The sequence below is a fragment of the Pantherophis guttatus genome, chromosome 9 (genome assembly GCF_059756535.1).
Source record: "Pantherophis guttatus breed Tessera chromosome 9, ASM5975653v1, whole genome shotgun sequence".
Lineage (NCBI taxonomy): Eukaryota > Metazoa > Chordata > Lepidosauria > Squamata > Colubridae > Pantherophis > Pantherophis guttatus.
In genome coordinates this window covers 16,460,137-16,473,359 of record NC_142071.1, presented here as the reverse complement: position 1 = coordinate 16,473,359, position 13,223 = coordinate 16,460,137, and the positions used below count along the sequence as shown (strand labels likewise).

General features: G+C 42.7%; 1 protein-coding gene across 1 annotated transcript in view; it reads right to left on the bottom strand.

Moving 5' to 3' along the window:
• TCF7L1 (transcription factor 7 like 1) overlaps positions 1–12,842 on the bottom strand; it is a 97,264-nt gene extending 84,422 nt beyond the window's left edge. The window contains exons 1-3 of the mRNA XM_034436973.3: positions 12,290–12,842; positions 12,040–12,103; positions 9,135–9,265 (exon numbers count right to left, since the gene is read on the bottom strand). Coding sequence (XP_034292864.1) covers positions 9,135–9,265; positions 12,040–12,103; positions 12,290–12,550 — 456 coding nt within the window. The 5' untranslated portion in view covers positions 12,551–12,842. The remainder of the gene's footprint in view (positions 1–9,134; positions 9,266–12,039; positions 12,104–12,289) is intronic.
• Between the last annotated feature and the right edge of the window lie 381 nt (positions 12,843–13,223).

Here is a 13,223-nt window from a genome sequence, read left to right as displayed (position 1 = left end):
ATCTCTGGAGGGCTTGGGACAGGTCCTCTGTCCTGGTCCTATTAGACCTCTCAGCGGCTTTTGATACCATCCACCATGGTATCATGCTGCACCGGCTGGAAGAGTTAGGGGTGGGGGGCACCGTGTTGCGGTGGTTCTCCTCCTTTCTCTCCGACCGGGTGCAATTTGTGTTGGCAGGGGGGACAGAGGTCAACCCCGAGGCCCCTTGTATATGATTTGCCACAAGGGTTGGTCCTCTCGCCCCTTCTGTTCAACATTTATGTGAAGCCGCTGGGTGAGATCATCCGTGGTTTCGGGGTGAAGTACCACCAGTATGCTGATGACACTCAGCTGTACATCTCCACCCTGGACCACCCCAATGATGCCCTTGAAGTGATGTCCTGGTGCCTGGAGGCTGTACGGATCTGGATGGGGAGAAACAGACTCAGGCTTAACCCATCCAAGACCAAGTGGCTGTGGTTTCCGACATCCCGATATAGTCAGTTGGTGCCATCACTGACTATTGGGGGCGAGTCGTTGGCCCCCACGGAGAGGGCTCGCAATTTGGGTGTCCTCCTGGACTCACAGCTATCTTTAGAACAGCATTTGACGGCTGTGGCCTGGAGGGCATTTTATCAGGTTTGCCTGATTCGCCAGTTGCGTCCCTTTCTGGATCGGGACTCAATAAATACGGTCACTCATGCCCTCGTCACTTCCCTGGACTACTGCAATGCTCTCTACATGGGGCTCCCCTTGAGGAGCACCCAGAGGCTCCAGCTGGTCCAGAATGCGGCTGCGCAGGTGGTTATGGGAGCGACGTGGCGCTCCCATGTGAACCCCCCTCCCTGCACGAGCTGTACTGGCTCCCGGTGGTCTTCCGGGTGCGCTTCAAGGTTTTGGTTACCACTTTTACAGCGTTCCATGGCTTAGGACTGGGGTATCTACGAGACTGCCTTCTGCCACCAGTAGCCTCTCACCGACCAGTACGCTCCCATAGAGAGGGGCTTCTTAGGGTGCCGTCGGTCAGTGTCGACTGGCGGCCCCCAGCGGGAGAGCCTTCTCTGTGGGGGCACCCGCCATCTGGAACAAGCTCCCCCCGCAGATACGGAGGATCCGGGATCTGCGCGCTTTCCGCCGTGCCCTCAAAACATTCTTATTCCAGCAGGCCGGCCTGGCCTAACCTCTCTTTTAAACTGTTTTAAATTTTATATTTATCTTATAAATTTGGGGTGTTTTAAATTTTGTTTTCTGGGCCAAATTGTTTAATTATATTTTAATGGTTTTTTTCCAGCAGGCCGGCCTGGCCTAACCTCTCTTTTAAACTGTTTTAAATTTTATATTTATCTTATAAATTTGGGGTGTTTTAAATTTTGTTTTCTGGGCCAAATTGTTTAATTATATTTTAATGGTTTTTTAACATTTGTATTATATGTATTTTATCTTTTGGCTGTTCACCACCCTGAGTCCTTCGGGAGTAGGGCGGTATACAAATTCAAATAATAATAATAATAATAAACCCCATTGAAGACTAAATTGAACAGTTTAACGATGAGCACAAATACAGCCTAAGGAAAAAAACCTGGAAAACTGCAGATTTTCTCAATATCTTACCACAATTTTGCCAACTGAATTTATTTTGCATGCCACACATTCCCTTGAGAACACCATCTTTTTCTTGTAAATATAAGAAGATTCCATCAATTCAATTCTTTGAAGTAACTATATTTTCAGTATTAGAAAACTGTCAAGAAATATTTTGTTTCCTAGCAATAAAAATGTATTATAATTTTCCAGTGTAAGAAATGTATGTAGCTTTCAATGAAGTTTGTTTTCTGCTGCTTCAGGGGGGTAGGACCTAAAAGGAATTTCATTAAAATATTAGAATGTTTTGAAAGTACAAATTCTTCAGCAGAGGAACAGACTGTATCATTTATGTACTAAATCATAAAATGTGACTTACAACGTTAAATTAAAAACAAAATGATCAACTGGTTAACATGAACATGAACCCAGGCTATTTCCTATGGCATCACAAATTCAGCTTCAGGAGCTTGGAGTTAAAATCCTTTATAAACACTTACCTAGAAATACCGTGTTTCCCTGAAAATAAGAGGGGGTCTTATTATTTTTGAGGTGCAGGAGGCCCCTAAACCTCGGCCCACAGCAGGGGGACTGGTGCCGGAGCACCAACCAGCTGCTTCGCCAGTGCCACTCAGGCCGCTGCCTCCAGCAATCGTGGCAGCTTTTTTGTTGCTTCCCATGCAAACAGCACAAGGTGAGGAGGCAAGGGGGGAAACATGCCCCACATGCACCTGCCATCCACATGGAACGGCCTCATGGAGACTGCTCCTCCAAACCCTAGCTCGCACGCCCCTTTTCTTAGTGGCGGCCGCAAAAAGAGTGGCCGCAAAGAAACTCTTGCCAGCCCTAGCCCTATCAACCTGGGACTGGGGGGAGGGGAACTGGCGCCAGAGCTCCGAGCAGTGGTTGGTGCGGGCTGTCTGCGCAGCCATGTTGGAGAAGCGAGACATGTGTCTTACCTGACTTCCAGCTCCTGCCATGCTCAGTGAGGGGGGGAGAAGAGACGGCAAGGGGAGCCCTGTCTCGCTCCATGCATCTCGCTTCTCTGGCGCCCCACCTGCCACTCCCCCTCACTGGCCGAGATCAGCAAACCAGATTCAGGGAGCTGAACATGCTGCCGCCGCCCGGGAAGAAAAAAATGTCAGAAATGGGCTCTCTCACAGTGCCTCCTCTCTCTCTTCTTCTCCCGAGTGGCATTCGGGAGAAGAGAGTGCGTCCGGCTCACCAAAATCTGGCCTGCTGATCTCAGGGAGCAGCGGCTCTGACCCAATCCTCGATGGCAATGCTGCAGGCAAGAACCGGCCACGCCAATCCCGTTTCATGGCTGCGCAGACAGCCCGCACCGGCCACTACTTGGAGCTCCAGCGCCAGTCCTCCTCCCCCCAGTCGCAGGTTGACAGGGCTAGGGCTGGCAGGAGGTGGGTTTTTTTTTTTTTGCGGCTGCTCTTTGCAGCCGCCACTAAGAGAAGGGGCGTATGAGCAAGGGTTTGCGGGAGTGGCCTCCGCAAGGACATTTCATGTGGATGGCAGGTGTGTGTGGGGCATGTTCCCCCTCCCTTTCCCCCATCTCCAGCCTCACCTCCTCATGTCATGTTTGCACAGCAGCTGCACGTGTCTAAGTAGTTTGGGCGGGCTTATTTTGGGGGGGGCTTATTTTAGTGCATGCGCTCGAAAGCCCAATTGGGCTTATTATCTGGACAGGTCCTAGTTTCAGAGAAACACGGTCTCTGAATTCATTCTTAACATTCTAAGAGCAAACATTCATTTTACAAACACATACTCTATACTGATTTTAAAACAAGTACAATATAAAAATATTAATTTTCTTCCATTCCAGTATCTGATTCAATGTAACATGAGGCAATTTTGGCTACATCACTTTTAATAACCGTGGGGGGAACAGTACATCTTCATCTTAATTCCTTATCAGTTAAGATTTACAATGATAAATCATATTACAGCAAACTGTAAGAATTACTTGGAATTTCACAATTAAAGAGCAACAATAAAAGGAAAACAGTCCTTATGTCCCCAAGCCTACAGCAGGAAATTCTGTGGAACAGAATTTTAGAACAATTAGATAATCGATTGCATTTACACATAATTCAAGAATTTAGAAAGCAGTCCACATGCACTGTGGCACATTAGGACTTGTTGGTCTCTGGCCATTTTACCTCTAAAAGAAGGGACATCTTCAGTCGAAAGAAATGATCTAAATAAAAGACAGATTCAGACAAAACAAGCCTGCTCTTACATAAATAACAATAATCCAGGTATCACAGACAAGTTGAATAAAATGATTTCTAATGATCTCCATATAAAAATAGTACAACTGCTATCAATTTATTGTAACCACTCTGCAAGTGGTCTTCAAGAATCCATTCATCACTACTGCTACAAAATTCTATCAGTTTAAACTGTTTTTATAAGCAAAAGTGAACTCTTAATTTAACTGGGCAAATTTTTAGAAAATGGTTAATCTTCTTATACAAACACTCAGGTAATGTTTGTTTTAAGATTATACCTGCTATGAAATGTCTGCATATAATTAAATTTCCAAGTAGGGGACTTAGGGCTTTCTAAGATAACATTTCCTATCATTCGTAATCTGGCATGGCCAATGGGGCTCTGAAGTTCTAGAAATTTAAAAGGCCCAGGATCACCATCAATCTAAATTTGAGGAAAATGAATTTTCCTTTAAATAGCACAAGGAAAATGCACTTTTACTTCTTCTGGAAGTATAATAAAACTTTATGTCATTACATCTATCTTTCGAATTTATGGATTAATCCAAAGGCAGTAAAGCCACAAGACTGGTGATACTTGCTGAGGAAATTGATAAAATGTTCATGGACAACTCAAAGGAGAATAATAGATTCACATGATAAGGAAGCAGGTAGGGAATCTCTAATGGCCACAAAACACAATGAGCTCCTGAGGGTTATGGCATCTGTAGAATTTGGAATTGGAGTTGGAACACTGGGGGGGCTGGCCTCTAGAGAATTCAATTTACTGTCTAACGCTTGGTCAATTTGCTTAATCACTTTTTAAAATGTCTGCGGGGACACACAATGTCAGCCCATTAACAGCTTTTAAATGGCTTAAGTCTCCTCTTAAATGAGAAAAGCAGAACAAACAAGAGATAGTTGCAAGATCTGTCTATGTCATAATTCTTTTATTTTTATTTTTTTAAAATTTGATTTATATGCTGCCCTTCTCCGGAGACTCAGGGCGGCTTACAATGCGTTAAGCAATAGCCTTCATACTTTTGTATATTTATACAAAGTCAGCTTATTGCCCCCACAAACTGGGTCCTCATTTAACCTACCTTAGAAAGGATGGAAGGCTGAGTCAACCTTGAGCCTGGTAAGATTCGAACCTGCAGAAATTGCAGGCAGCTGTGTTAATAACAGGGTGCATTAAACCACTGTACTACCACGTGTTTATTTTGCCAGTCAAAATTTAGAGTGATGTATTAAGTCACTGCTAAACTGTGCTCCCAATTATTCTCTCCCAAAGAAAAAGGAAAAATAATACAATGATTAATTTCTCTTTGAACTATTAATATGATATTTTCTAGATGTTTACTGAGGATATCTTAAGCTTTATTTTGTCATTTTTATTAACAAAAAATACTATAACCTGTAAGACCAATAAACTATTATTTCTCTATTTTTAACATTTCCTTATGTAAATCAAAACAAATAAACCAAATGGTATTCAGAAATCTTATATAACCAAAATGTATGCAAATATAAAGAAAAAATCTGAAATCTTACATGCACCTAAAGGGGAAAAAACTGAACAACTTTTTACTTTTATTTATTTATTTATTTATTTTATTTGATTTATATGCCGCCCTTCTCCGGAGACTCAGGGCGGCTTACAATGCGTTAAGCAATAGCCTTCATCCTTTTTGTATATTTATACAAAGTCAGCTTATTGCCCCCACAATCTGGGTCCTCATTTTACCTACCTTAGAAAGGATGGAAGGCTGAGTCAACCTTGAGCCTGGTGAGATTCGAACCTGCAGTAATTGCAGGCAGCTGGTCTTAATAACAGGGTGCTTTAGTCCACTGTACTACCAAGGCTCTTTTATGTAAAGGAAATTTCTTTGAAGTTGTTAATCAATTCAGTTAACCAGTTAAAAGCTCCTAAGGAAACTCTATATAACAAACTTGTGCTTCAGGCAGCAATTTAAAACATCTGGATATTATATTCATTTTTAAATTAAAAATATTGAGACCAAGAGTATGTTTTTTAATTTATCAGTTGTTCACTTTAACCCATATGTAAAGTCTTTAACCAGAGTTGAGATGGGCTAAAAACTCATATAATTGTATTTTCCCTTTCCACCATGAATTTTTCCTTCTATTCTGAGAGAAATTAGTGGCATAGGATTAAATCTACAGTACTATAGCTTTATTAGAAGCTAGTTTTAATCAGACATTATAAATCTGCTTAAAGAGTGGAGTTCATATTTTGATTAAAAATTGATGTTAGCAGCATTAATTCAGATAAAACAATAGTGTTTCTCAATCTCAACATTAACATGTGCTGAAGTTGAGAAGCACTGGAATTATACCCTATGGCTACCACTATTAAAAACAAAGAGGAAAGCCTATGCTGCACAGCTTCATACAATCCTAGACTGGAAGGTAAGTAAAAGGGCACCAAGTCCAATTCTCTGAACATTTCAGGATTCACTGTATCCTTTTTTTACTTCCTCTTTTACCACTTTCAAAGGATTCATTACACTATCCCTGATCAATTACTGCCCTTTTTTGAAAATCTCCAGGAAAGGGAAAGAAACCCCTCCATTTGGTAGCTCATTCCATGATTAGCAGCTCTTGCCACCAAAAATCTTCCTAATGTATAATCTATATCTATATCCTTGAAATTTCATCCTATTACTCATTCACTGGATATTTGAAGAGATCATGTCCCTACTCAACTTTACTTTTGCAACTTAAACATACCTAGTTCTTTTAACCATTCAGCATAGGACTTATTGTGCTTAAGAAGCATATTTTATACTAGAACTGTAGTATAATAGCTTACCTTAGCTAGAGTCAACATATCTGAATCTTTATTAACAGCAACTTTATGATAATATAGCCATTAATTCGGAGAAAATTAGAATGGTATAGGAATGCCTGCAAAGTACAGCATGCTCATATTGTTTATTGGTCCCCAAGGACACATGGAAGCTCTTTTGAAAGAGCCTGGTAGAAAGTTTGAGGTCACTATCTTGCCTATAGTGTCCAGATAAACCTTGGTATGCTTAACAGAAATCAAGGTTTTGGAGGATACACTTGACCTTCCATACCATGACAAGTCAAACTATGATTAAAAGAGTAAAACAAAGGACAATGTACATAACTACCCCAAGTTCTTTGAATGTCTTGTAAACATATTGTGTCCATATGTAGTGCTAAGTCATAATGGGATTTGTTTGCTTTGGCTTTAGCACAGGGCTACAAAACTCTGAACCAAGAAGTGGCAACAAAAAAACATTTTACTGTCATCTAGCAATTGCCTGGATTTTTGTGGCCCAAATCTAGTAGCTTACTTTAAACCCAGCAAAGTTGGTGAAGTTTTATAGTTTTCCCACAATGAGAGAATCCAGCTGCTATGGCTTAGTAAATGATTAGTAAATCATGGTGGTAATATCTTAGAATGATATGGGAATGCTTCAAAATTTATAACAACTATGATTATTAATAAACATTTATATTTAACATTTTGTTTGGATACTAATGTCATTACTGATCTTACTGCTACCAAAATAGAATACAGTGTTTCCTGTCTTAATTAATTGCCAGGTAATAAAAATGTCAGATAATACTATATTGATATTTATTATGATTACATCGATAAACCAGATAGACATTCCCAGATTCTTAGGACTCTACTTATTTACTAAGCATTCAAGCTTTATGTAAGTTCTGCTGAGCAACTTTCACAGTATACCTAACACAAAAAGATACTTCTGGAAACCTGGAAACAAAGTATTAGTACAACTAACTAATATACCCCAGCAGCTACTAGTCAAGGACATTCTGGCTCTGATACTAGAAATAAAATAAAACTATCATGAATGGTAACTGCTAATACATTTTTTTTCCATGACTGCTAATTTCATCAAGCTATCTACAACTTAGGATCAATATCCTAGCCAATCACTTGCCGTGAGCCACTCTTAAGAACAGATTTTCTCAATCCTGGCTTCCAAGTATTATTACATTATATTACAGTTCCATCAACCACAGCCAGCAGAGTCAATAGACTGGACTTCATATACTGCAGAAAATTCAGAGGTTTGTTGTAAGTAGTATACAAGTTTTATAAGGCTTGCAAACATTTAGGAAGTGAAAATAAACTCAACAAAAGTCTTATGTTAAAGGACAGTGTGAATAAGCCACGGTATTGAGCATGCTGTCCTTGACAGTAAATTGAGCAGGCAGAACTTCAGAGCTAGAATCCTCTCTGCCACTACCTAATGGATATCTAGATTTTTTGCAAGCCTGATAGTCCTAATTAAGATTCCAAGGAAAACAAGAATTATTTATTTGGTGGATTTACATGAGAGCCTATCTCATGTACATGACTCTGGACTGTTTATAATACTAAAAATATCTACAAAAATATAAAACTCATAGCAGTCAGGAAAAAAAATTTGCAAAGCCACAAGCCAACATTCAACATAATCAAAAAACAGGCTCCTCCCCACTCTTGGGAATCCCAGACTCAAGCACAGAGCCTCTCCTCAGAGCCTTATGGAAGGCCAACAGGGACAGGAGCAATCTGATCTCTAGAGGGATTGTATTCCATAGGGCAGATGCCAGGACATAATAGACTTTCTTCCAAGTTTCTATGAAAAACATTGGAAAATATAGAGTAACATATGTCTGATAACTGATAAAGTTAAGTTCCCTTTTATTTTATCTACACTGTATTAGTACAGATCTAACCTATCCCACTACCTTTCCTGTATACATGCTCCTAAGTGGCAATTAAAAATATTATGCTATAGTTCTTTTTTTCACCAATAGCCTTCTTTTAAATCCAACTCTGCCATCTAGTCATCCTCCTTTTTCATATCCAGAATTCTATTCAGAATTTTTTTATTCATTAAATATATTTTATTCCACTTTGCATCATAGAAAAACCTGGAGCATCTTTTCCAAAATAAACAATTCACTGAAAATGCAAATAAACTGTTCTGAACTGTGGAATAGGTGGGCCAAAATGAGACAAAATCCTATGAAAACATTTATCTTCAATATATCCAATGTGGTGAAACATTTTCAATGTTATAAATTATTACGCTGTAAATCTGGCAGAGAAGTGTAGAAGAGATTGCCTAATTTCAGACTCCTTATCTGAAAGGGTTCTATTTCTAACACTTCCAGCTTTAAAAGACTGACTGCTTATTATAGTCAGATACCAAATGTAAAGCAACACCCTTCAGTGGGGCTAAAGGGCATTTAAAACCATTCCATCTAATTTAAATTCCCCTTCATAGAAGAAGACAAAAATTAATTATACATATTGCAAAACAAAGTACTTACTGTTCGAGCACCACTTGGAGACAAGGCTCCACTAGGAAGGTAAGGGCTTCCCAGCTCTGGGATCATCAAGAAAGGATAACTTGGATAAGGAGTCCCTTTAAAAAAACCTCCATCTTGCTGTCTTCTAATTACTATGGAAGAAGGAAGATATTAGCTATAAACATTCAGAGAGTAAAACCCCCTGACAAATGGCAAAACAACCAACTTAAGTTTGTATGAATTACAAAAGTTAAAATTCTAACTCTAACAATTATACAAGATCACACTCAAGAAAAACTCACAAAGCAGAGAAAAATTAGCATTGAAGCAAAAAGTACTAAGCAAGATGAAACTGTATTTATTCCATTTTATTATCTAGTACTCATGTCTTGAAACGAATTTGAAACAACAGAAATTACTGTACTTTTAATTAAAGCAAGCAACTAATCAAAAAGTCAGCCTTCCATCCTTTCTAAGGTAGGTAAATTGAGGACCCAGTTTGTGGGGGCAATAAGCTGACTTTGTATAAATATACAAAAGTATGAAGGCTATTGCTTAACGCACTGTAAGCCGCCCTGAGTCTCTGGAGAAGGGCGGCATATAAATCAAAAAAAATTTTTTTTAAAAAAAGTTGATCTTTATCTCATAGTTATATTTATCCACAAGAAAATATAACATCACAAGTTTCATTCAAATGCTTTAAGTCAAAACCTATTGTCCTTTTTTCCCCATACAAAACATCAAATTATAATTTGCTTAACTATAATTTACTCAATAAATCACATGAAAAGATTCACAAAAGTAAACAATTTAAAAAATGGCTCAGCACTTGGACCCTCCAGCAATTTAATGCTTAATGTCCAGGATGGCTTGGTCAATCTTCAGTTATGCAAATAACACTTAGAAAACAACTTCACTCTTTTAGTTAATAATGCTAAGCACCTATGTTAGATAAATGCAGGCTTGCTATGATAAATATGTACTGCCAAGTAATGAGTTTTTATAAAAAAGCTATTTTTCCTCCCTATGGGCCATTCATTAATACAAACTGCAGAGTTGCAAACTTTCCAAAGTTTTTCTTTGGGACAAAAGTTGAGGAAATATATGCAGGTCTGTCACCTTTCATTCAATGAGCTAGAGATTTATGCAATCATGTCTTAATGTCTGCACTCACACCAAAGTACCACTGGATCATTTATCAAGATTAACTGCAGTCCAAAATTCTACACAAATAACATTAATTATAACTTTTACTTCACCTACTGTATGCTGTTAAAATGAGGGAGTTGTAACAATAAGAGTTGTCCCCCCCCACCCCCATGTGCAAAAAAACAAACTTAGGGAGGAATCCACCTAATATTAGGTTAATTTTACACTTAGTACCAGCAAGCAATTCTCCCTGAACCAAGCAACGCTTATTTCCGAGTAAACACTTTACATACTTTAAACTTCACACAGCAATTTCTATATTTAGAAATAAACTGTATTAATTTTAATGTTTTAAATAAATGTATTCATAAAATTGATCCTTTGTAATGGATCATTAAGGAATTTGTAGACTTTACTTTTTAAGTTACGTGAACAATTAGAAACTCACTAGTGGGTGAATTCTGACTTTTCCATTCAAAGTTCTGTGATGCACTTTTTAAAAATTTGGGCTAAAGCCTACTACTGACTTTGAAATAATTCCAATCCAGGCCAAGGGGACTTATTCCCTTGTCAAGCAGCAATTCTATACATTCATATGAATTTAAGAGAACATTTCTGCATAAACATGCACAACGTTAAAACTATTCCTCTCACTGATCCTAAACTTCTTCATTCAGAAGTAAAATGGTGCCTCTTGTTTGAGAACACTGATAAATTTACCATGTACATTCAAAAAGTACTACTTTTTAAAAGAGCTATAGGTCACCATATGCTTTGTTTACTCAAAGTAAATCTTGTAACTTCAAGGAGTCATGGGAGGTATTCCTCAGCCCTACAAATTTAACACTAAAGTCTAAGCACGATTGCTGCTAATATAGAATATTTGTAGTTCAGGTTGAAATGAGAGTTCCTTGGTGCTCTCTGACCTTGCCTAGCTTTTTGCAGACATTTCATTACCCATTATCATATTCATTATCAGTGTTACTGATGTTGCCTAGTTTGAGTTACTGGCACTGATGATGGTTACTAGAACTCATGATGTCACCTAGTTTGGGTAATGAAACCTGTACAAGAAAACAAGCAAGCATCCAAGGACCCCTCAGGATAGCTGTACCTCGATCTTCAAAGGCAGCTACTAAAGAGCAGAATCCCGTACAGTCAAGAGCCCGTCAATCTGCGCGTTTCACTGCGACTCGGCTGCCACTTTAAACCCACTTACCCACGGATAATTTCCATTCCAAAAACGGTCTGTCCCAGAGCAAAAACCATTGTCAGCCACTTTTTAGCTGGCTGGGATTACTTGGGGGGGGGGAGGTTTCTATCTTTTGTGCGGAAGCAAGCAAGCAAAAAGGCAGGAGAACCCCCCCCCCGTGCTCCAGCCAAACAGCGCCTTTGCTAAAACGGCCAACTTCACTTGGGAACCAGCCCCCCCACCCTCCGCTGCGCGGGGTTCCAAATCCGGATTAGGATTCCGCGCTCGGACCGACGACCGAGGAAACCCGCACAGGCAGGGCAGAGGAAACTCTTTTCAGAAAAATAAGGGCCGGAGACAAACTCGCCGCCCTCGTCGGATTTCCAGAGTAACCAGCTCGGGATCAGGGCCCAATTCGGGGAAGGCAATCCGGAGGAGATCGGGAGGGCCGGCCCGGGGAAGCTCCTCCTCGTCCCAGAAGACGACGGGAACACCACGGAGAAGCGCAGGTCGTCGTCGCCAGGCCGCCCGCCCCACTTCCCCGCCCGTCCCCGCACTTCGCAGGACGGCTCCATGGCTCGCTACCTTCGGCTGCAGAGTCCCGCGGCTTCTGGAAACTTTCCCGCGGCGGCTGAGGCGGCCTCTCCGACTGGGGTGGGGGGATAGAAAGAGGAGGGTGAGGGGGGGGAGACACAAAGAAAGGGGGTTGAGACGACGCGGCCAAAAGCGCCCCCGGCGAATCTCACCCCCCCACACACACACCAGCCCCCCCCCATTTCCGCCCCCTCCCCGGCCGCCCCGCGCGCGCCTCTCCCCGCCGCCCTCGCGCTTTTACCTCAGAGTCGGACCCGGAGGCGCTGCCGCCGCGGTTCTCGGACTCGTGGACGAGCGAGGACTTGAGCTCGTCCAGGTCGCCATGAGCCGAGCCGCGCCCCCCGGCGCCCTTGTCCTGCTCGTCGCCCTCATCCTGGAAAGCGATGAGCTCGTCCGGGGCGCCCAGGTCGTCGCTGCTGCTGCCGGCTCCGCTGCTGCTACTGCCGCTGCCGCCCGCTCCTCCTCCTCCACCGGCGGCGGCGGCGGGCTGCAGCTGAGGCATAGTGCGGCGGGGTCCCGGTGCGGCGGGCGGCCGCTCCGCGCACCCCGCCTGCCTCAGCCCGGCCTCCCGCCTCAGCCCCGTCCCGCCGCCGCCGCCGCCGCCCCGACAAAAGTTTTGACACTCGCGGGAAGGGAGGCGGAGGCGCCACGGAGTTTCCCCTCCTGCGGCGTCGAGGGAGCGCGGAGAGGCGGGAAAAGGCCAGGCGGCGCCGGACGGTGAAGGCTGGGCGGCGGCTGAGAGAGTCCGGGTGGAAGTCGCTCGCTCCGGCGACCGGAGGGGTCCCCTGCTCAGCCCACCCGGGGAGGGTCGAGAATGCGAGCGAGGGGCCGGGAAGGAGGAGGAGGCGGAGGAGGAGCTCCCGCTGCAAATTGACACCCCGGGCGAGCGGGAGGAGGGGAGGGGGAGGAGGAACGCCCCCCCGCCAGACACCCCTTTCCGCTCCTCATCCCCCTCCGCCCCCACCCTTTTCTCCCGGGACCCCCCAGCGCCGCGCCCCCTCTCCGCGCAAGGCGTCCCCTCCCGCTTTCCCCCGGTGCGAGCACTTTTCCTTCTCTCTTCCCACTTTTATTGTGATTTAAAAGCGGGGCGGGGTGTGGGGGAGGCCGTTTTGGAGCGGGTCTTACTCCCGGGCTCTGCCTTTTCTTTTTCTCCCTCCTGGAAAGGAGAGATGCAG